The sequence below is a fragment of the Nicotiana tomentosiformis genome, chromosome 8 (assembly GCF_000390325.3).
Source record: "Nicotiana tomentosiformis chromosome 8, ASM39032v3, whole genome shotgun sequence".
NCBI classification, from domain to species: domain Eukaryota; kingdom Viridiplantae; phylum Streptophyta; class Magnoliopsida; order Solanales; family Solanaceae; genus Nicotiana; species Nicotiana tomentosiformis.
The window spans coordinates 113459626-113484109 of NC_090819.1; the positions used below are offsets into that span (position 1 = coordinate 113459626).

Here is a 24484-nt window from a genome sequence, read left to right on the forward strand (position 1 = left end):
TATAGGCCCATATCTGATGGATAAGATATAAATGGCTACATTTAGACACAAGGGAAGAAGAAAATTTGTTACTGAATCTATGTAATTTTCTGCATAGTACTTTCTGAAAGCTCCTTTCATACATAGGTAGACTTTCTTACGTACATTTGATATGTGATTTTTGTATATTGGTAAAAAAGCTACTCTATCTTTGTATTTGTTCTATTAACAGTTATAAGTATGGTCTTTTGGATGTAATGAATAAAGGTCAGGTAGGGGCACAAAAAGACTTTACCAAAAGCTCTCCGTACATTATATAGTCGTTACTTTCTAAACGGTAACCTTACGCGAGTCTCCAAAATGCGCCGCCCTATGGCGCCGTCCGACGGAGACCCATTGCGCGTATAGATAAGCAAATTAACCCTCCATCTACGGCGAATCCATCTGTCGAAGGAATTTCTGGAAAAACTGATTATGCGACTACAATCATAACGGCAACACCCAAACAAATAACCAATATCCGCCATGCCAGAGAATCAGATATTGTGAGACATACAACACATAACGGAAAGTCGGCTATGACTTTCAAAGCTTCAGACTATTATGGAATTATGGCTGACAAATGTAGACTGACCATCATTGGCAAATTTCTTAAGCCAAGGCCCCAAATTGATAAAATTAGGTCTACTTTAAGAGAACTTTTTCCAGTGAAGGGATCAGCTAAAATCGGCGTCTATGACAACTATAATGTGTTTTTGGATTTTACTAATGAAGACGATTTCAATTCTGTTTGGTTCAAGCGGGTTGTTGAAGTGGATGGAATGCAGATGTGGCTTCAAAAATAGACTCCTGATTTCAAGCCGGATGAAGATATCCCCATTGTTCTGGTATGGGTTCTGCTCCCAGGTCTTCCTTTTAATATGCATACATGGAATTATGTAAATCAAATATGTAGTGAAATTGGCACACCGTTAGCTATGGATGCTGCCACTTATGGTCGAGCTAGACCAAGTATGGCTAAAGTTAGAGTTGAAATCGGTCTCCTTAAATCTCAAATAGAAAGTGTTTATGTGGGATCACAAGATGAGGATTCTCCACTGAAAGGCTTTACTCAGAAAATAGAATATGAGAGTGTTCCAAAGTATTATAAACATTGTAGAAAGATTGGCCACAACATGATAAATTGCAGAGATCTAGAAAGGAAAAAGGGCCAGTGAAACAAAAGAGGCTGAGACAAGTCATAAAGAAACAAACTTTATTCAAGCAGGAGAAGAAAGCAGTAAGGAAAATCAGCAAAATAGCAATGAGGTTAGCAAAGTTATTGATAACAACGGAGGGACCAAGGATGTACAACACAAGAAGGAGAACATGAACAAAAGAGCTATGACCACTGGAAAAATTGAGCAGATCATGTTAACAAGAGTCAAAGACAAGAAGAAAAAAAATCAGAAAAAGAAGAAGATGCCAAGAAAGAAAAGTAAGATTAGCTTCAAGCCTTCTCGTAATCTCATTAAGAGAAAAGGAAAAATGGTTACTGCTACTACACAAGTTCTGCAAATTTTGCTTGAAGAAAGCTGCCAAGATGAGAGCAAAGAAAAAAAATGGAAAGGAAACGATGGTTGTTGAACATGTGCTGGAAGCAGAAGCTAGTTCGACAAAAGATATAAATGAAGTACAGCAACACAATCAGCAAAATAAGGATAGTAGGGAGAAAATTGAGAATATAATTCAATCATCTATAAATAAGGAGGAAACCGCGAACAAGAAGAGGTACAAAATTAATGATATTGATATGTCCACCAGTTTACCCTCGAGCATTAAAAATCAAGAACCTATACACTTGGTTGTTGAGCTTAGAGGTGAACAATCAGTTGACCAGCCACCTAAACCCCCCAATGGTAACAAAGAAAATGCACAATTTCAATATAGAGTCACTGGATCATCACAGTCCAAGTAAGAAAGATCAAACCAAAATGAGAACTTTACAAAAATGCAACACGAAGACGATTTTGACAATGAAGAATATTCAAAGGACAATAGAGGCAGAAGCAGACAAAAAAACAAAGAAAGGAAGAATAAAGCAAGAACCTCATCATCCTGCAAAGTGGGAGAACAAAAAAAGATTACTACCACCCCAATATGCCATGATTAGGACAATATTTTGAAATATTAGGGGGGTAAAATCCAAGAAGGCAATTCATAGACTTAAAAATCTTGCCAACATTAATAAAGTGATGTTCATTGCTATCTTTGAACCTTTTGTGAATATGCGCAAGATTGACGGATACAGGAGATTTCTAGGTTTCATCCATTGCTTGGCCAATTCCAATGGGAAGATCTGGTGCTTCTGGAAACACATAGATCATAAAGTTATTTTGATCAATGATGAACAACAAATTACTCTCCATTTCAAGGACAATTTGAACATTGATAACTATGTTATTGTTGTGTACGTAAATACACTTCTATGGAAAGAAGAGACTTATGGGATAGTATTGAAAGTATGATCAATCAGATCAATGGTCCATGGTGCATTGGGGGAGACTTCAATTCCACAATGGCCCCTAATGAAAAATTAGGGGGTAGACCACATAGAGCACATAGGTGCTTTGATTTTATTAGTACCATGGAAGCTTGTGGCCTTTCTGATCAAGGATTTGTAGGTTCCAAATTTACTTGGTGCAACAACAGAAGACCTAGTAAAAGGATTTGAAAGAGACTTGACAGGGTTTTTGTGAATGATCAATGGGTCCAAAGGTTTCAAAGCTACATTGGCAAGCACCTGGTCAAAACAGGTTCAGACCACATACCTCTTTTGATGAAGTGTCACTCTGATCAAAAGGAGTTTATTAAGTATTTCAGGTTCCTTAATTTTTGGACAGAACAAACAGATTTCTTGGAGGTTGTTCAAGATTTTTGGAACATGAATGTCATTGGCAATGTAATGTGGAGACTTCAATGTAAACTCAAAACTCTGAGCAAAAATCTTAGCCAAAAGGGATAAGAACCATGTTCTAGCTCAGGTATGGCACAAAAGTCTTCCCTTTAAGATATATTTTCTAACTTGGAGATTATTTTTGCGCAGGTTACATTTTGATAAAATAATTAACAACTTTGGCAACCAGTTATTCTCTATGTGCTTTTGCTGCTCAAATCCTATGTGCGAGTCGATCCAACATGTCTTCATTGAAGGACAGGCTGCCGACCACATATGAAATTTCTTTGGTGCATCACTCGGCATTAGGCATCACCACTTGTCTCCAAATATGGTATTGAAATATTTGAGGGATACAAGGCCTAAGAATGAGATTCACAAACTACTCCTTCAAATTGTTTCAATTTGTATTTTCTGGGAAATTTGGAGAAGTTGGGCAGCTTGTAAATATGGGGAACAAAGAAAATTTGTTACTACAAGAATGGAGGTGCAAATACAATGGACCATCAATGTAGCTCTTTCTATTGCCTTCCCAAAATTAAAACCACTGGCACTTGGGCTCAACAATGCAGAACCATTGAACAACTCAAACCAGTGGTAGTATGGAGACAGGTATCTTGGCAAAAGCCTGCGGCAGGAAGGTTTAAGGTTAACACATATGGAAGTTTTCTAGGCAACAATTCAAGAGCAGACATCGGAGGAGTTATCAGGAATGAACTAGGTGATTTGGTTCTGGCATTTTCAATTCCTATCCAATGCAACATCAATAACCAAGCAGAGGCACAAGCAGCCAAATATGGGGTGGACTAGTGTTTTCAAAATGGAATACATGCTTTCGATTTGGAATTAGACTCACTAATTGTGACGAATATGCTGAAAAATGAAAACACCAACAATCTCAAGCTTAGAAAGATAATCAAAGACATCACCTCGACAGTCAGTAGGGCAGAGGTACACTTCACCCATTGCTTTAGAGAAGCAAATTAAGTGGCGGATTCTTTAGCTAAGTTAGCCTCGTCTGGTGGAAACGGTACCTTCTACTACTCTTTTCAACAACTTCCGAAAGAGGCGAAGGGACATTTTCAACTTGACAAATGGCAACTTCCTAGTATTAGAAGAAGATACGACAAAAGTAATTTCTTTGTAAGTTGAATTTATAGTTAGATATGGAAGAGTAGTATAGGCTTTCTCTTCCAATTGCTTTGAAGACTACATCAGTCAGGTTCTTTTGAAGGTTAAGGTTCATGTCCCACTCCTTTTTGTAAATTTTGCATTTGAATAGACATCGTAGGGGTCTAGCCTAACGCCCAACATTTTTTTATTTTTTTAAAAAAAAAGTCCCACCAAAGGTGACAGTTTTTCGGGTCCCAAAAAATAAAAATAAAGGTCAGGTGAAATGTCTATTATGTGCTCTTTTTGCTGGGATTATATAAAAGGAAGGCACCACCTAAAGGCGTAAAATTTTAGAAAAAAAATGGTAAATATAAACCATAATCGAAAGTCGGGGTGATAAATTTCTCGTATAAGTTAAACCTGTGGAGACTAGGGCTGGAAAGTGGGCAAGTCCCGGGCCTAAACGGGCCAAGTGGGCCGGTTCAAACGGTCTCGGGCCCGAGCCGGTCCCAAATTAAACGGGTCAAATGGGCCCGGGCTAAACGGGCTTTTTGTAAGGACCGGCCCGGGACCTAGACCGTTTGGTCCCGGGCTAAACGGTCCCGGCCCGCGGGATAAGTGGGCCCAACATATATATGTTTTTTTTTAAAAATTAAATAGATATTAGAGACAAAAGGATGTTAAAAAAAATATCTAAGGCAATTCTTTGTAAATTTTATTATAGAATTGTGACCTAAATTTTATTTAACATCCTAAATTTTAATATTCAATATTTAATATCGAATATATATAGTATATAAGATGTATATATAGTATATATACATATATATATATATATACATCTTATATATATATATATATATATATATATATATATATACTTTTTAGTAGTAAACATGAAATGACCAAAGTATGGTACTTCTTAGCTGGTATAAATATGGAATGATAGAAGATCAAGTTTTAGCTCAACTCAGATTACAGTTTCAACTAAAACTGAGTTGAGCTAAAACTTGATCTTCTATCATTCCATATTTATACTAGCTAAAAAGTATCATACTTTGGTCATTTCATATTACTACTAAAAAGTATATATATACTAAGTTTATAGTATATAAGCTATATAAGATGTACATATAGTATAGTATACTAAGTGTATAATATATAAGCTATATAAGATGTACATATAGTGTAGTATAGTATAATATACTAAACGTATATATATATATATATATATATATATATATATATATCGAATATAGCTTATATATTATACACTTAGTAACAATAAAGTAAACAATAGTAGCAATTATAGAAGAAAATTAGAGAGAGATTGTGATAGATTGATGATTTTATAAGAAAAAATGAAAGAATGATGGGGTATTTATAGTTGAAAATAGGGAAAAAAATGTAATTATAAAAAGTTTGGGATTAAAACAAATTTTGGGGGGTTAAATGGCTATTTTATAAATAGCCAACGGCTATTTTTTACAGCCCAACGGCTATATTTTAAAAAAATATGTATATATTTTTAAAAAAAGAAAAATAGTTGTTGGGACCGTTTGGCCCGCTAAGGGACCGATCCGGTCCCGGGCCCTGGCCAGCTAAATGGTTCCGGGCCTGGCGGGCCCAAATCATAGGACCGGCCCACAAGACCGGCCCAGGCCCACTAAAACCGGGCCAAATGGTCCTGGCCCGCGGTCCCGGACCGGTCCTGGACCGGCCCACTTGTTACCCTTACCGGAGACTACTGATCATTTCAAGCTGGAGATCGCAGTTTCAAATAATATATATAGGAGCAAATTTGAACCCTCTTACTAGTAACATTTTACTAGAACTTGATACTATAAAGTAGACATGCATACAGAGAAAAAAAATGATTAAACTATAAAGGGCAATCTGGGGCATAACGTATCCCGTGTTCATGCAGGGTTTTTGGGAAGGGCCGCACCCCAAGAGGTGTGATATAGACAACCTACCCTAATGCAAGCATTGGTGGTTGTTTTTATGGCTCCAACCCGTGATCTATAGGTTACACGAAGACAATTTAACTGTTGCTCCAAGATCCCCTTCCAAATTGATTAAAATATGTCGAAAGAAAAACATTTTGGAACTAGACACAAACCTTTAAATAGAAATACTCTCTCTCAAAGAACTCAAACCTTTAATCAGATGAAATGATTATACAATTCAACAATTATATTATATGTATATTGTTAGAACGTCAAACAGTTGACTAAGAGAATTACCATATGATCCCAAACCAGTTTTAATTATAAGTAATATTGACGTATTGTTTAACCACATTGAATACGTGAATTGGATTGCATGCAAAACAAAACCATATAATTGTAAAGCTTTCTTGAAAGTGGGACATATAGGCAGTACCTAAAATTGCTTGCAGCCAAGATGACCTTTCTCGTTTGATGATACCACTAGCTCTTAAATCATGTTGCTCTTCCAGATTCACAACATTTTCAGATTCGACATACATTTCTGGGATAGCTTTCACATGTAAAAAATAATAATTGTCAGTAGGAGGTTAAAATTTATTGTCAAAATTTTAAAGGGAATCAAGAGGATGACATGAGGATAAAGAAACCGAAGGAGCATTCAAGCTTTGACAGAAAATGGTCAAATTTTTCCATGTACTATCCGATATCGATCGAGCAACTTTAACACTTATGTTTAACTTTTCGTCTAATATTACCCTCTCTCCCGTCCCATTTGGAGAATGTCTGATTTTTCCTTTTAACCCTCACGAAGTTCAATAATCTAATGGTACAATAATCAAAAATTGAGTGGTAAATTTAATTTTGTTTTTTTTTTTCTCGCAGAATTCAAACATGTGGAGTCTACCAATCATTTTAAGCTGGAGCTTGCAATTTCGAATAATATAGGAGCAAATTCCCTCTCACAGTTACTATAAATGGATAGAGTTGAATTTATACGCAGTTCCGAGGATATGTGGCGTAACTTGATACAAAATGCAAGGATAAATAAAATGTAAATGTAGATTGGAGAGAATGCAATCTAGATAAGGTTATCAAGAACAGTGAACCTTAGGATTCGACAAATAGAATCAATCTAAGAAACTGGAAGAGCGATTCTTTACTGTAGAAGAATATAATACTTTTATTACAATGTAAGTCTTAGAAGAACTTGTGCTACAGAAATGATAACCAAGCCCTTTTATAATGGAGGGATTCGGCTCCAAGCATAACAAAATAAACATTCAGTGGAAGACCCATGATATGTCAGCTTTTCCATAATTTCTGCCTAGATTCCCTCTAGTGGGATTGCAACGGCTTTTGTCTGCGAGCTCGATCTCGCTTAGAATTCTCGATTTTGGTTGGAACTTGATTTCGGCTCGAACTTGTGATCTTGGTTCGAGCCCGATCCTGGTTCGAGACCTCGAATTGATTCGAGGTCAGTATTGGTTGGTCTTTAGATTATCAGCACGATAGGTCTACCATGCGTCATGGTTCGATTTTTGTTCGAGTTTGATTATGATATCGATCTCAATACGGACCAGCCTCCCCGGGTTCGAGGTTAGTTCGTCCCCCCTTCGGGATCTTACTTCGATACATCACCCTTCGAACCATACCGGACATGCCAAGGCTGAAATCTATTTCGACCGTATATAGATAGTCCCCTCGTTTCTCAGAAAGAATATGGCGAGAAACGATATGATTTTCAACAACTCGATCGGATTATATCTTGTCGTTTCCATCGGGTTCGACCATGACACATCTGGTAGCTGTCCCGTCGGTTTAGTCTTTCAAGGGATTCAATGCATGCCAGGCGGTGGTCGGCCACTGCTGATGCTGAACCGCTATCGTTTGAACCTATAAATAACCCTTACTTTTATCTTTTACCATTTTTACATCTTCTATCTTCCAAAATTTTCCAAGTTCTTCTTTATACTCTCCAACTTACCAGTAAAGCTGTGATTTCTTTCCGAAAAAACCCCTCTTCAATTCTACCAAATCTCTGTCACTTTCTTCTATTCCTTACTTTTGAATTCAAAAATGGCGAAAACATCGCAAACCATTCCTCAGAAAGAGAAGGCTTCATCTTCACAGTGTGTCGCCGATGAGGCACCGGCAGAACCACGGCCTGAGGAGTGTATTCCCGGGGCGTGCGTCCTTACTTCAGATTGTAAGGTTGATAAAGGTTCATCGGTCCCTGGCCGGTGTGAGCCGGTATCGAGGTACATGTGTTCGATAACCGAGAAGTACCTCGATCTGTTAAAGAAGGATTGCAATTGGGGTGAAAAAGAAGTAATAATACCTATCCCTGACGACGATATCACTTCTTACGTGAAAGGGTTTTTGAACGTATATACTTACCCTTTCACTTTGGGTCCCCTCGATTCCGTCATTATTGACTTCTGTCAACAATATCAGGTAACCCTAGGCCAGGTCCATCCTTCTTTGTGGCGGATCGTTATCCTGATCTGATATTTTGTGAGCAAAATCGAGGGGATGTCGTTCACCCTCGATCATCTTATCCGGCTGTACCGTCCCCGACTTTTTCGAGGAGGGTTAATAAAACTCCAGCGTCGGGCTACCAAGGCTCTGTTCTCGAGTATTGACGAGGACAGGGACCGGGGTTGGATGGGTAGGTTCGTTCGAGTAAGGACTTCGGACCTGATCCCGACTGAAAAGATGCCCTTTCCCGAGGAGTGGAATATGAAACGTAAGTGTGATCTTGTTGTTGCTTCTATTTTGTTCTTCCATTTATTCTCTTATCGACACTCCTCCTTTTGTAATGTAGCGGTTCCTTGGATACCCGGAGCGGTTCCTGATCTCAAGAGCTGGGTACGGGCTCTTGTTTGGACCTCCACATACGCCGAGCGCTCATGGCATGATTTATCAAAGGGTCGATGGGAGGCAAAAAATCACGGTAAGCTCATTTCTCGGACTCTAATGATCCGTACGAGGCATTTCTCAAAATATTGTTTATAAGGTTTCCCATATGCAGGTTTGGGTAAAGACGCGGTCTTGAGGCATCTATCCAATGAGGAGGACGTTTCGACCTCTGTCCCAAAGCCGGTGATGGAAAATAAAAGGAAGAGATCCTCGGTTCTCGAATATCCAAAACTGAAGAAGAGGACGGCTCATAAGCCGAACAAGAATGACATTTCTTTGATCGTGGAATCCGTTTTGCATCTAAGGGATGATGATGAAGAAGAAGAAGAAGAAGAAGAAGAAGAAGAGGACGGCTCATAAGCCGAACAAGAATGTCATTCCTTTGGCAGTCTGAACGAAGAGAGCCATTGATGCCTCATCGCCGGCTGGATCGATGATGCTCTATGAGGCTCTGCCTTGAACTGAAGATATACCGGAGAAAGATTCAGGTAGGGTCCCCGAACCATCGGATGTCGAAGATGCCTCTTATCGGAGTCAACCGGCAGGGGTTACAATCAAAGAGCCCCTCTAACCCCTCCGAGCCGAGGGGAACGCTCCAAGCGAGTCATTTGGGGCAGCAGCGATCGAGGATTCGCCTACCTTTCCCGCATTTTCTGCAGGGGTGATTTGGGAAGCTCAAGCTCTGGGAGCCCTCGATCTAGACAGGTCTCACGATGAAGAATATCTATTTCGTGACTTGTTTACTGGTATCGAGGATGTTTTCGGTGCCGGTGATGAATCGGATCTTTTTCACGGATTGCGGCAGTCTTTAAATCAGGTGAGCCTTTAAAATTATTTTGTCGGTACTGTCTTTATGTTCGTTTTTCGTTAACTTCAGTTCTTGTTTCTTTGTAGGAAGTGGCAGTCCATCGAGAACAATGTTCTCGTTCCCAAAATGAGCTGCATCGATGCACGGCCGACCTGCACCGCACTACTGAGGAGAGGAACTCCCTTAGACTTTCCTTAGGGCAGAGAGAGGAGGAAATAAAAGACCTCCGGGCCGAGCTGGCCAAGGCTTATCGAGATCAGAATGATTTGTCTGAGCAGGTAATGATGCTTTTGAAAGCCTATGAGCTTGATACCGGAACGATAGCTAACATTTCGGTCTCACAGCGGCAGCAAAAAATCGAGATGATCGGGAAGCTTCGTGAGGAGGTCAACGTGATAAGGATGGAGTCCTTGCGGTGGAAAGAAGGTATGGACCGCTTTGCTGTAGAAAAAGAGACTGCTCGAGCCCGGTTATCGTCGTTCGAAACCCAACTTCAAAAAATGAAGGAAAAAGGCCTGGTTCAAGCAAGAAGAATTGAGGAGCTTGAGGCTCGGTTGGCCTCTGTACTCGCCAAGGCCGAATCCGATGCTGAAAAGGCAAAGGCCAATGCGGATGCGCTCGTGGCCGTCTATCGGGCCGATGCTGAAGCTGCCCAAATCCAGGCAAGAGAGGCAGCTGAATCCACCGATAGTCGAGCGCATTGGGTCGCCGAACTTGCTAAGTGCCGATCCAGAACGGATACTCTCGAGGAGATTCATGCTCGCGGCTTCGATCTCGCGGAAGAGATAAAAAGGGCAAAAGAACTCGAAGCTGATGCTAAAGCTCTGGTTTCTGATGGTGATGGCGACGATGATGGGAGCAAGAGCGGATCCAAAAATGGGGGGGAACCTGATAAAGAAGAGACCGCTCCCGATCGAGAAATTTAGTTCTTAGTTTTTACGTTGTAATCACCCATGCAGATAAATTTGTGTATAGACATATCTCCCTTTTTGCCGATTTTCTTCTGTTTTTGTTTCCCGTCTTGCGAGGACTTTATTTGCCTTATGAATGTTTCCATAATGTTTTAAACAACTTAATCAAATTTGGACCTCGTAGCCTCTGTAACCGAGCGAGCGTTTACTCAAACTTGGGGCAATGTAGCCCTTTAGGCTTATTAGTTGTCAATGATTCGATCTTGAAGAAATATAGCCCGTGGGCGTAATGGTCGAGCGAGTGTTTGCTCGGACTCAAAAATGTAGCTCATAGGCTTAGTCATGTGAATGATTCGAACTCGAATTAATGTAGCCCGTAGGTTTAGTCGAGTGAATGATTCGAACTCGAATTAATGTAGCCCGTAGGCTTAGTCGAGTGAATGATTCGAACTCGAATTAATGTAGCCCGTAGGCTTAATGGTCGAGTGAGTGTTTGCTCGAACTCGAAATAAAAATAGCCCGTAGGCTTGGTCGAGTGAATGATTCGAACTCGAAATAAAAATAACCCATAGGCTTGGTCGAATGAATGATTCGAACTCGAAGTAATGTAACCCGTAGGCTTAATGGTTGAGTGAGTGTTTGCTCGAACTTGAAATAAAAATAGCCCGTAGGCTTGGTCGAGTGAATGATTCGAACTCGAAGTAATGTAGCCTGTAGGCTTAATGGTCGAGTGATTGTTTGATCGAACTCGAAATAAAAATAGCCCGTAGGCTTGGTCGAGTGAATGATTCGAACTCGAAGTAATGTAGCCCGTAGGCTTAATGGTCGAGTGAGTGTTTGCTCGAATTCGAAATAAAAATAGCCCGTAGGCTTGGTTGAATGAATGATTCGAACTCGAAGTAATGTAGCTCGTATGCTTAATGGTCGAATTGTATCTTAATTCTGATTGCACAATAAATCTCAAAATAGAGGAATCTTCATTGGATATAAGATGCCGATAAAAAAGAGAACTTTCTTCGCACGTTATTACACGTCTGGGTTCGGGCCAATCTATATGAGCATGGTTCGCTTCGACCATTTGGCTCTTTACAGCTTTTCCTATTGGGACCCTGTTGCTGTGAAATAACTTTCTTGCGGGACCTCGGATATTGTCATAAATATGGCACGACCAATGGTTGCCTCATTAAAAACCTTGCCAAAAAACCCATTTGTGATAAAATCGGTCTAAGGGAAAAAGAGTGCAACGCGTGCTTTCTAGCGAGAGATCCGTCCCTTGTTCGGACTTCTGCAGGGGTCAGTTTCGAGATATAAACGAATATGGAAAGGTTGTACCTTAGCAATAGTACCGTTTTAGATGTGATACATTCCAGCTGCTTGATAGCTGTTTGCCGTTTATAACGCCGATCTTGTACGACCCCTTTCCGATGTCCTCGAGTACCTGATATGGTCCTTCCCAATTCGGTCCTAGCTTCCCTTCATTCGGATTTCGGGTATTAATGGTAATTTTTCTCAACACTAAGTCCCTAGGCTTGAAATGGCGGAGCTTGGTTCTTCGATTATAATATCTTTCGATTCGCTGCTTTTGGGCGGCCATTCGGATGAGAGCAGCTTCTTGTCTTTCGTCCGATAGTTCGAGGCTTGTATTCATAGCCTCGTTATTTGATTCTTCCATCGCGAATTGAAATCTGGCACTGGGTTCACCAACCTCGACTGGTATCAATGCTTCGGATCCATATACTAAGGAGAACGGGGTTGCCCCCGTACTGGATTTTGACGTTGTCCGATATGCCCAAAGGACTTCGGGCATGATTTCTCTCCATCTCCCTTTAGCGTCGTTCAACCTCTTCTTTAAGTTTTGAATGATAGTTTTGTTTGTTGATTCGGCCTGCCCATTCCCACTGGGGTGGTATGGCGTCGACAGTATCCTTCTTATCTTGTGGTCTTTGAGGAATCTTGTTACTTTGCCGCCAACGAATTGTTTTCCATTGTCACATACTATTTTGGTGGGTATCCCGAACCGGCATATGATATGATCCCAAATAAAGTCTATAACTTCTTTCTCTCTTATTTTCTCGAACGCCTGCTCTTCAACCCATTTAGAAAAATAGCCAGTCATAAACAAAATGAATTTGGCTTTACCTGGGGTCGATGGCAGAGGGTCGACGATATCCATTCCCCATTTCATGAATGGCCATGGGGATAGGACTGAGTGGAGTTGCTCTCCGGGCTGGGGGATCATCGGTGCAAACCTTTGACATTTGTCACATTTACGAACAAATTCCTTCGTATCTTTGCCCATATCGATCCAATAATACCCTGCTCTGATTATTTTTTGGACTAATGTATCGGCTCTAGAGTGATTCTCGCAAGTACCCTCATGCACTTCCCGTAGGACGTAATCGACATCCCCCGGACCCAAGCATACCGCTAATGGTCCATCGAATGTTCTTCGGTACAGCGTTCCGTCCGAAGCCAACGTGAATCGAGCAGCTTTGGTCCATAGGGTTCTGGAATCTTTAGGGTCCGATAGGAGTTTTTCGCTTTTCAAGTATTCAATATACTTGTTTCTCCAATCCCATGTTAATCTTATAGAATTTATTTCGGCGTGACCTTCTTCGATTACCGATCTCGAAAGTTGAACAACACTCCCCGAGCCCGTATCATCTACCTCGACCGACGACCCCAAATTCGCAAGCGTATCGGCCTCATTATTCTGTTCCCGTGATACATGTCGTAAAGTCCATTGTTTGAAATGGCGCAAAGTGATAAGCAGTTTATCTTAATACCTTTGCATCCTACCTTCTCGAACTTTGAAGGTTTTGTTTACTTGACTCACCACCAATAAGGAGTCACAGTTGGCTTCAATGACTTCTGCTCCCAAGTTTCTAGCTAGCTTGAGACCTGCAATCATGGCTTCATACTCGGCCTCGTTGTTAGTCAACCTGATAGTTTTAATAGATTACCTAATAGTGCTACCCATGAGTGGTTTCAAAACTATGCCCAGCCCGGACCCTTTTACGTTCGAAGCCCCGTCCGTAAAAAGGATCCATACCCCTGATGATGTACCTAATTTCAACATTTCCTTTTTGACTTCGGGTACGAGGGCTGGTGTGAAATCGGCCACGAAGTCTGCTACAATTTGAGACTTGATGGCCGTGCGGGGTTGATATTCGATATCGTACCCACTGAGTTCGACGGCCCATTTGGCCAGTCGGCCTGATAACTCGGGTTTGTGCAAAATATTACGAAGAGGGTAAGTGGACAATACACATATGGAATGACAATGAAAGTACGGCCTTAACTTTCTTGAGGCACTTATCAGTGCAAGTGCTAATTTTTCTAGGAACGGATATCTAGTTTTTGCCTCTCCTAAGGTTCGACTCGTATAATAAATGGGGAATTGCGTACCTTGCTCTTCTCAAAATAGGACACCGCTTACGGCGACTTCTGATACTACCAAGTACAAACAAAGTTTCTCGTCTGTTTTTGGAGTATGAAGCAGTGGTGCGCTTGATAGATATCGCTTTAGTTCTTCTAATGTTTGTTGGCACTCCGGGGTCCAAGAAAAATCGTTCTTCTTTTTTAGTAGAGAGAAAAATTTATGACTTCGATCAGATGATCTTGAGATGAACCGGCTTAAGGCGGAAATCCGACCCGTTAGCCTTTGTACGGCCTTCGCGCTGTCCACAATGACGATGTCTTCGATGGCCTTGATTTTATCGGGGTTAATCTCTATTCCCCGATGTGACACCATGAAGCCGAGGAACTTGCCCGAACCGACCCCGAAAGCACATTTCTCGGGGTTGAGCTTCATGTTGTATTTCCTTAAAATCTCGAACGTTTCCTGCAAATGAATTAAATGGTCCTCTGCGCGCAGGGACTTAACTATCATGTCATCAATATAAACTTCCATTGATTTTCCTATTTGTTCTTCAAATATTTTATTTACTAGGCTTTGGTAAGTAGCCCCTGCGTTTTTTAGTCCGAAGGGCATCACATTATAACAATATGTTCCATATTTGGTGACAAATGAAGTCATTTCCTGGTCCTCCAGGTTCATCTGGATTTGATTATACCCGGAATAGGCATCAAGAAAAGTGAGGATCTCGTGGCATCGATCATGCGATCGATATTGGGCAGCGGAAAGGAATCTTTGGGGCATGCTTTGTTCAAATCCTTATAGTCCATGCACATTCTAAGTTTGTCCCCTTTTTAGGGACTACAACTACGTTGGCTAACCATTCGGGATATTTCACCTCCCGAATGGACCCTACTTTGAGAAGCTTGGTTACCTCATCCTTTATGAATGCGTGCTTTCTATCGGACTGGGGTCTTCTCTTTTGCTTCACCGGTCTGAACCTGGGGTCCAAACTTAGCTGATGCGTCGTTATGTCCGGCGGGATCCCTGTTATATCTAAATAGGACCAGGCAAAACAATCGATGTTATCGATAAGAAATTGAACGAGTTTCTTCCTGAGTTCAGGGCCCAACCCCGTTCCCAAGTATACATTTCGCTCGGGCCGGTGCTCGATTAATATGACTTGCTTTAGCTCCTCGATCGTCGATTTTGTGGCGTCGGAGTCATCGGGAATCATGAAAGATCGAGGAACCCTTTGATCACCATCCTCTTCGATTTTCTGGTTGTCTGGCTGGGTTGAAGCTGATATCTGTGATTGCTATTTGGTGTCCCGTTCTCCTTCAGGGCTCAATCCTTTTATCGGCGAAAGTGAGGACACTGGTTTAGCTTCGTCGACGGCGAACATTTCTTTCACGGCTGGTTGTTCTCCGTACACCGTTTTGACACCTCCCGACGTCGGAAATTTGAGGGCCTGGTGTAGGGTCGAAGGCACAGCTCTCATGTTGTGGATCCATGGCCTTCCGAAAAGGGCGTTATATCTCATATCGCCTTCGATCATGTGAAACTTTATTTCCTGGATGGTTCCGGCCACGTTTATTGGTAGGACTATCTCACCTTTGGTGGTTTCGCATGCCATATTGAACCCGTTTAGGACCAGAGTTGCGGGTACAATCTGATCCTGTAAGCCGAGCTGCTCCACTACCTTTAATCGGATGATTTTGGCCGAGCTCCCTAGATCGATTAACACACGCTTAATTTTAGTTTTATTTACGAGTACAGATATTACCAGTGCGTCGTTGTGAGGTTGGATGACCCCTCTGCATCTTCATCATCAAAGGACAGAGTCCCCATGGGTGCGTAATCTTGAGTCCGAGATCGCTTTTCCCTCACCATCGATGTTTTAGTGCATTTAAGCATTGGTCCCCGAGGGGTATCGATGCCGCCGATGATCATGTGAATGATGTGTTGCGGTTATTCTTGCTCGTTTTGCTTGCTGAAATCCCTACTTCTAAAATGGCTCTTTGCCCTATCACTCAGAAACTCCCGAAGGTGCCCTTTGTTAAATAAGCGAGCTATTTTCTCTCTTAGTTGCTTGCAATCTTCCGTTCTGTGGCCATGGGTACCATGATATTCGCACGTTTGATTGGGATTTCTTCGGGCAGGATCGGTCTACATTGGTCGAGGCCATTTAGTGTCTTTGATGCGTCTGATGGCCGACACGAGAGCGGATGCACCAACGCTGAAGTTATATTCTAATAATCGAGGTGCTTCTATAGGATCGGTATATTTATCAAAGCCGCTCTTACTCATAAGCCCCTGAGAATTTTTTCCTCGGTCAATCCTTCGATTGTTCCAAACTGCGTTGCTTGCTGAACCGTTGTTCACCCGATCTGCGATGTATGGTCGATATCGGTCTCTATTCGACCTTTGTTCTCTGTCGATCTGCTTTTGATTAATAACTGTCCTGTTCTAATGAACGGGTCCGTACGGGGCTCCCGACTGATCATCCTCGACCCTAATTTTCGATTGATATCGATTGTGCACATCTGCCTAAGTTACCACTGGATACTCGATCAAATTTTGTTTCAGCCGATGTGATGCTGTCAAACTTAGCTCGTTCAACCCTTGGGTGAAGACTTGTACGGCCCAGTCGTCTGTGACCGGGGGTAATTCCATGCGTTCCATTTGAAATCGGGATACGAATTCCCTCAGCATTTCACCCTGCCTTTGCATTACTTTGAAGAGGTCTGATTTCCTCGTTGCAACCGTTATGGCACCACCATGTGCCTTTACGAATGAATATGCTAACATGGCAAAAGAATCGATGGAATTCAGCGGTAAATTGTGGTACCAGATCATAGCTCCTTTCGAGAGGGTCTCCCCGAACTTTTTCAACAGCACGGATTCGATCTAATCGTCTTCCAAATTGTTGCCTTTTATGGCACATGTGTAAGAGGTGACATGTTCGTTAGGATCGGTCGTACCGTTATATTTGGGAATTTCGGGCATACGAAATTTTTTGGGGATTGGCTTCGGTGCCGCACTCGATGGAAAAGGCTTTTGTATGAATTTTTTCGAATCAAGCCCCTTTATCATTGGTGGAGCCCCCGGGATTTGGTCGACCCTGGCATTGTACATTTCTACCCTCTTGTCATTGGCTTCGACTCGTTTTGTGAGTTCCTCGAGCAATTTAGTAATTCCGGGAGTAGTCCCCAATTATTGCTCGTTAGATTTCACTATGGCAGGCTCTGTTCTGGGGGGTGACTTCTCAAAGTGGATTAGAGACCGGCCTGCTTTGTGCGCGAGTTTGGCTCTGTAGCTGAGCTATCGCTACTTGTTGGGCTTGCAGCATCTCAAAGATCATACGTAAGCTGGCCCCGATTTCCCCTGGGTTTTGGGTGTCTCGGGCTACGGATCGAGTACCGCCCTGAATGCTTCTTTTCGGTTCGGAACGCTGGTTTGCCTCCAAAGCTATTTGTGAATTGACATCCAGTGGTATTTCGGCTCGAATTTCGGGCACTTCGATTCGAGCCTCGGGTGCCAAGTTGTTGGTTTTATCTTGAAGGCCGGCTTCGTAATCGACCGGTGAAGCCATTCGATCGGTGGTTATTCGTAGTTGACCCTAAATTCAAGATGTTTTCGAAAATAAGTGCAAAGCACAATGGCGTGTTTTTTCAGATTTGTATCAAATGACCACTGTTATCCTCGGCCCCACGGTGGGCGCCAAACTGTTTGCCCGAAAAATGGATAGAGTTGAATTTATATGCAGTTCCGAGGATATGTGGCGTAACTTGATACAAAATGCAAGGATAAATAAAATGTAAATGTAGATTGGAGAGAATGCAATCTAGATAAGGTTATCAAGAACAGTGAACCTTAGGATTCGACAAATAGAATCAATCTAAGAAACTGGAAGAGCGATTCTTTACTGTAGAAGAATATAATACTTTTATTACAATGTAAGTCTTAGAAGAACTTGTGCTACAGAAATGATAACCAAGCCCTTTTATAGTAGAGAGATTCGGCTCCAAGCATAACAAAATAAACATTCAGTGGGAGACACATGATAAGTCAGCTTTTCCATAATTTCTGTCAAGATTCCCTCTAGTGGGATTGCAACGGCTTTTGTCTGCGAGCTCGATCTCGCTTAGAATCCTCGATTTTGGTTCGAGCTTGATTTCGGCTCGAACTTATGATCTTGGTTCGAGCCCGATCCTGGTTCGAGCCATCGAATTGATTCCAGGTCAGTGTTGGTTGGTCTTTGGATTATCAACACGATAGGTCTACCCTGCGTCATGGTTCGATTCTTGTTCGAGTTTGATTATGATATCGATCTCGACACGGACCAGCCTCCCCGGGTTCGAGGTTAGTTCGTCCCCCCTTCGGGATCTTACTTCGATACATTACCCTTCGAACCATACCGGACATGCCAGGGCAGAAATCTATTTCGACCGTATACAAATAGTCCTCTCGTTTCTCAGAAATAATATGACGAGAAACGATATGATTTTCAACAGCTAGATCGGATTATATCTTGTCATTTCCATCGGGTTCGACCATGACGCATCTGGTAGCTGTCTCATCGGTTTAGTCTTTCAAGGCATTTAATGCATGTCAGGCGGTGGTCGGCCACTGCTGATGCTGAACCGCCATCGTTTGAACCTATAAATAACCCTTACTTTTATCTTTTACCATTTTTACATCTTCTATCTTCCAAAATTTTCCTAGTTCTTCTTCGTACTCTCCAACTTACCAGTAAAGCTGTGATTTCTTTCCGAAAAAACCCCTCTTCAATTCTACCAAATCTCTGCCACTTTCTTATATTCCTTACTTTTGAATTCAAAAATGGCGAAAACATCGCAAACCATTCCTCAGAAAGAGAAGGCTTCATCTTCACAGTGTGTCGCCGATGAGGCACCGGCAGAACCACGGCCTGAGGAGTGTGTCCCCGGGGCGTGCGTCCTTACTTCAGATTGTAAGGTTGATAAAGGTTCATCGGTCCCTGGTCGGTGTGAGCTGGTATCGAGGTACATGTGTTCGATAACCGAGAAGCACCTCGATCTGTTAAAGAAGGATTGCAATTGGGGTGAAAAAGAAGTAATAGTACCTACCCCTGACGAAGATATCACTTCTTACGTGAAAGGGTTTTTGAATGTATATACTTACCCTTTCACTTTGGGTCCCCTCGATTCCGTCATTATTGACTTCTATCGATAATATCAGGTAACCCTAGGCCAGGTCCATCCTTCTTTATGGCAGATCGTTATCCTGATCCGATATTTTGTGAGCGAAATCGAGGGGATGTCATTCACCTTCGATCATCTTATCCGGCTGTACCGTCCCCGAGTTTTTTGAGGAGGGTTAATAAAACTCCAGCGTCGGGCTACCAAGGCTCTGTTCTCGAGTATTGACGAGGACAGGGACCGGGGTTGGATGGGCAGGTTCGTTCGAGTAAGGATTTCGGACCTGATCCCGACTGAAAAGATGCCCTTTCCCGAGGAGTGGAAATATGAAATGTAAGGGTGATCTTGTTGTTGCTTCTATATTGTTCTTCCATTTATTCTCTTATAGACACTCCTCCTTTTGTGATGTAGCGGTTCCCTGGATGCCCGAAGCGGTTCCCAATCTCAAGAGCTGGGTACGGGCTCTTGTTTCGACCTCCACATACGCCGAGCGCTCATGGCGTGATTTGTCAAAGGGTCGGTGGGAGGCCAAAAATCACGATAAGCTCATTTCTCGGACTCTGATGATCCGAACGAGGCGTTTCTCAAAATATTTTTTATAAGGTTTCCCATATGCAGGTTTGGGTAAAGACGCGGTCTTGAGGCATTTGTCCAATGAGGAGGACGTTTCGACCTCTGTCCCAAAGCCGGTGAAGGAAAATAAAAGGAAGAGAGCCTCGGTTCCCGAATATCCAAAACCGAAGAAGAGGACGGCTCATAAGCCGAACAAGAATGTCATTCCTTTGACCGTGGAATCCGTTTTGCATATAAGGGATGAAGATGAAGAAGAAGAAGAAGAAGAAGAAGAAGACAATGAGTTCGCGCTGGCGGTCCGAACGAAGAGAGCCACCGATGCCTCATCGCCGACTGGATCGATGATGCTCTATGAGGCTCTGCCTCGAACTGAAGATACACCAGAGAAAGATTCAGGTAGGGTCCCCGAACTATCGGATGTCGAAGACGCCTCTCATCAGAGTCAACCGGCAGGGGTTACAATCGAAGAACCTCTCGAACCCCTCCGAGCCGAGGGGAACGCTCCAAGTGAGTCATTTGGGGCAGCAGCGATCGAGGATAAAGAAACCAAAGGAGCATTCAAGGTTTGACAGAAAATGGTCAAATTTTTCCATGTACTATCCGATATCGATCGAGCAACTTTAACACTTATGTTTAACTTTTCGTCTAATATTACCCTCTTTCCCGTCCCATTTGGAGAATGTCTGATTTTTCCTTTTAACCCTCACGAAGCTCCAATAATCTAATGGTACAATAATCAAAAATTGAGTGGTAAATTTAATTTTGTTTTTTTTTTCTCGCAGAATTCAAACATGTGGAGTCTACCAATCATTTCAAGCTGGAGCTTGCAATTTCAAATAATCTAGGAGCAAATTCCCTCTCACAGTTACTATAAATGGATAGAGTTGAATTTATACGCAGTTCCGAGGATATGTGACGTAACTTGATACAAAATGCAAGGATAAATAAAATATAAATGTAGATTGGAGAGAATGCAATCTAGATAAGGTTATTAAGAATAATGAACTTTAGGATTCGACAAATAGAATCAATCTAAGAAACTGAAAGAGCGATTCTTTACTATAGAAGAATATAATACTTTTATTACAATGTAAGTCTTAGAAGAACTTGTGCTACAGAAATGATAACCAAGCTCTTTATAGTGGAGGGATTCGGCCCCAAGCATAACAAAATAAATATTCAGTGGGAGACCCATGATAAGTCAGCTTTTTCATAATTTCTGTCAAGATTCCCTCTAGTGGAATTGCAACGGCTTTTGTTTGCGAGCTCGATCTCGCTTAGAATCCTCGATTTTGGTTCGAGCTTGATTTCGGCTCGAACTTGTGATCTTGGTTCGAGCGCTCGAATTGATTCCAGGTCAGTGTTGGTTGGTCTTTGGATTATCAGCACGATAGGTCTACCCTGCATCATGGTTCGATTCTTGTTTGAGTTTGATTATGATATCGATCTTGACACGGACCGGCCTCCCCGGTTCGAGGTTAGTTCGTCCCCCCTTCGGGATCTTACTTCGATACATCACCCTTCGAATCATACCGGACATGCCAAGGCTGAAATCTATTTCGACCGTATACACTTTTCGTCTAATATTACCCTCTCTTCCGTCCCATTTGGAGAATGTCTGATTTTTCCTTTTAACCCTCACGAAGCTCCAATAATCTAATGGTACAATAATCAAAAATTGAGTGGTAAATTTAATTATTATTTTTTTTCTCGCAGAATTCAAACATGTGGAGTATACCAATCATTTCAAGCTGGAGCTTGCAATTTCGAATAATATAGGAGCAAATTTGAACCCTCTCACAATTACTATAAAGTAGACATTACGCATAGAGAAAAACATACCACGATAGAATATAGCTTCGACAAGTTGAAAGGGAAAGAGTACGTATGGCTCTGACAACTTGAAAGGCTCGGATCGGCTAAAATTAGTGTAGTCCGATCAACTCTTGAATGATGACCACTTCTTTGTGGCTAATAAGTTCAATGCACTCATTCCCTTTTGCTCATGTTCTTCCGCAAGGCCAGGATATCTGGATAATATGCTTATTGCCAAACCTAAATATAATTACAATTACTTAATTTGATTAAACAGAATATGAAATTTGTATAACAGTACTCTTTCGTATTTAATCCGTTTTAAAAAAGATTGACACATTTTATATTTCTTGTCTAACTTACGGTAATGTTCACCGTCAATAGCAGCGTGAAGAACAGTGCAACCGTCATTTCTCTTAGCAAAGCAATCACTCCCAAAATCCTCCCAAAATCCTCCAAAAGTATAATGGCGTTTCCCCAGCTTCATCCTTTAAATGAACTAAATCATTGTCTTGCATTAGCATTATTTCTGCCACCTCCTTCTGTCCATATCTGTTCAAAGTTAAAATTAAAGTAATTACAAGTGGACTTTCTCTATAAAAAATACGGGAAAGGGCCAAATATACCCATCTACTTTCGAAAATAGTCTAAGAATACCCTTGTTATACTATTGGGTTATCTATACCCTGCAGTCATACTTTGGGTTCAAATATACCCCTCATTTAAATGGAGGGACACGTGTCATCGTCCTGTTGGTCAATTCTAAATATCTCCTAATTAATTAAAAAGACTCATTATCCATACCCGAAAAATAATTTTTTTTTGGTAAAAACTGGAAAAAACTAAAAAGCATTTTTGCTAAAAACTGAAAAAAACGAAAATATTTTTTTTTTCAGTTTTTACAAAAAAAATTGCTTTAGAAAAAACTGAAAAATATTTTCTAAAACAATGTTTTTGAAAAAACTATAAAATAAAATAAAATAAAAAGCTGAAAATTAATTTTCTAAAGCAATTTTTTTGTAAAAACTGAAATCTTTTTTATTAAAAACTGAAAAAAACGAAAATATTTTGTTTTTCAGTTTGTACAAAAAAACAGCTTTAAAAAAAGCTGAAAAATATTTTCTAAAATAATATATTTGTAAAAACTGAAAACAAAACTAAAAAGCAAATTTCTAAAGCAGTGTTTTTGTAAAAACTGAAAAAATAAATATTTTCTTTTTTTTTCAGTTTTTAGTTTAAAATATTTCAGTTTTTTTCAGTTTTTAATTGTTTTAGAAAATTGCTTTTCAGTTTTTTTAAAAATATTGTTTTAGAAAATATTTTTCAGTTTTTTTAAAGCAGTTTCTGGAAAAAAAAATATTTTCGTTTTTTTCAGTTTTTTGTAAAAATGTTTTTGAGTTTTTTCCAGTTTTTACAAAAAAAAAAAATTTATTTTTCAGGTATGGATTATGAGTCTTTTTAATTAATTAAGAGATATTTAGAATTGACCAACATGATGATGACACGTGTCCCTCCGTTTAAATGAGGGGTATATTTGAACCCAAAGTATGACTGCAGGGGTATAGATAACTCAATAGTATAACGAGGGGTATTCTTAGACCATTTTCGAAAATAGAGAGGTATATTTGGCCCTTTACCGTAAGCCGTAAAAAATATATATAATGTCAGAGCACATAGAGAATCGTGAGTTTAAGTCTTACGGCCAAAAAGAATCAGCTCATACATAAAAGATCGTGTTAACAAATAATTGAATAAATAAAATTTTACCATCTTTTTAAAAAAAAAAATTAAATAGATGCGATGGTCACACATTTTAATAATACCTCGCGGCTTCGTGCAATGCTGTACATCCTTTGACATTCTTCTTTCTAAGTGCTTCTATACTAAGAAGACCTTCTTTAATAAGTGCTCTAAAAGCAGCAACATTTCCTTTTATGGCCAGAAAGTGAAGAACTGTGTCACAACGTTGGTTTAGTGATATGAAACTTTTTTCTCTCACCAATGCAAGACACTCTTCTATATCATTATCTGATGGAAGCATGTAAGCTTTTGAGAAAAATATGTGTTCTGTGCTTATAACTGCCATATTAAGATATATAGTACTTTCCTAATTTTCATTTCTACTATATATAGAGTTGTATTTTTTCTGTTTCTAGTGGTTTAGCTAGGTTTTCTGTACTAAAATAATGTTGGTTTCTTTTAAATATAGTTGTTTGGAGGTATGAATATTCCTAGCTAGGCTCCTTATAACAAGAAAAGAATAAAGTGTCATTTACTACAGTTTTTGTAATAATGATAAAAGCAACGGTTCATCACTTTAAGTTATGTCTCTCCAAAGACTCCAATCAAACAAGAACAAGTCTATATGCTGTTGTAGAGATTCTTGAAGTAGAAAGCAACAAAATTAAAGGAGCAAACAAGTGTTTCTTACGACTAATTTCACTTGCATTAGTTAGTACATATATTCTATATATATATCTGTGGCTTTTTCTGCTTTTTATAATTTCTACTAGACTTGTCCCTATATATCTTTCCTTCTATCTTTGGTATAATGTTTTGAAGAAATAGACAAGAATTGGAATCCTTTATCAAAAAGAGAAAAAAAGAAGAGTTAGAGGTCTTTAATTAAAGATGGTAAGATTACTTCTTTGGAATAACTTTAGCGGGTCATGAATCACGATGGAGAAAAGAAGTGATTAACTACAATAGGAGCTTGATAGGTAAGAACTATATATCAAGTTAAAATTCTTAATCCTCTTATTGTTCTATTTTAAAATCTTAAATTGTATTCTTGACGGACACCTTTCTCTCTCCACTACTTTGAGCAAGGATCAATTTAAGATTAGTCTTTCTATCAGGGACAAAAGATATATAGTTAGAAATATGAGTTTACGTGAACCCAATAGCTTTTACCTAATCAACTAAAAAGCCGTAGAAT

The 24484-nt window shown here is 40.4% G+C and overlaps 1 protein-coding gene and 1 long non-coding RNA gene across 2 annotated transcripts; one reads left to right on the plus strand and one right to left on the minus strand.

Annotated features, from left to right (window-relative positions):
* Positions 1-209: 209 nt before the first annotated feature.
* LOC104118772 (uncharacterized) lies at positions 210-4229 on the plus strand. Its single transcript, XR_004503044.2, has 2 exons — positions 210-3002; positions 3065-4229. It is a non-coding gene; the product is annotated as an uncharacterized lncRNA (long non-coding RNA).
* A 16718-nt stretch (positions 4230-20947) lies between these two features.
* Positions 20948-23656, minus strand: LOC104087757 (uncharacterized). Its single transcript, XM_033653853.2, has 3 exons — positions 23370-23656; positions 21910-22098; positions 20948-21786 (listed from the first exon to the last, which is right to left on the minus strand). Exons 1-2 carry the CDS (start codon positions 23630-23632, stop codon positions 21975-21977), a joined length of 387 nt encoding a protein of 128 aa, XP_033509744.1. The 5' UTR covers positions 23633-23656; the 3' UTR covers positions 20948-21786; positions 21910-21974.
* Positions 23657-24484: the final 828 nt, after the last annotated feature.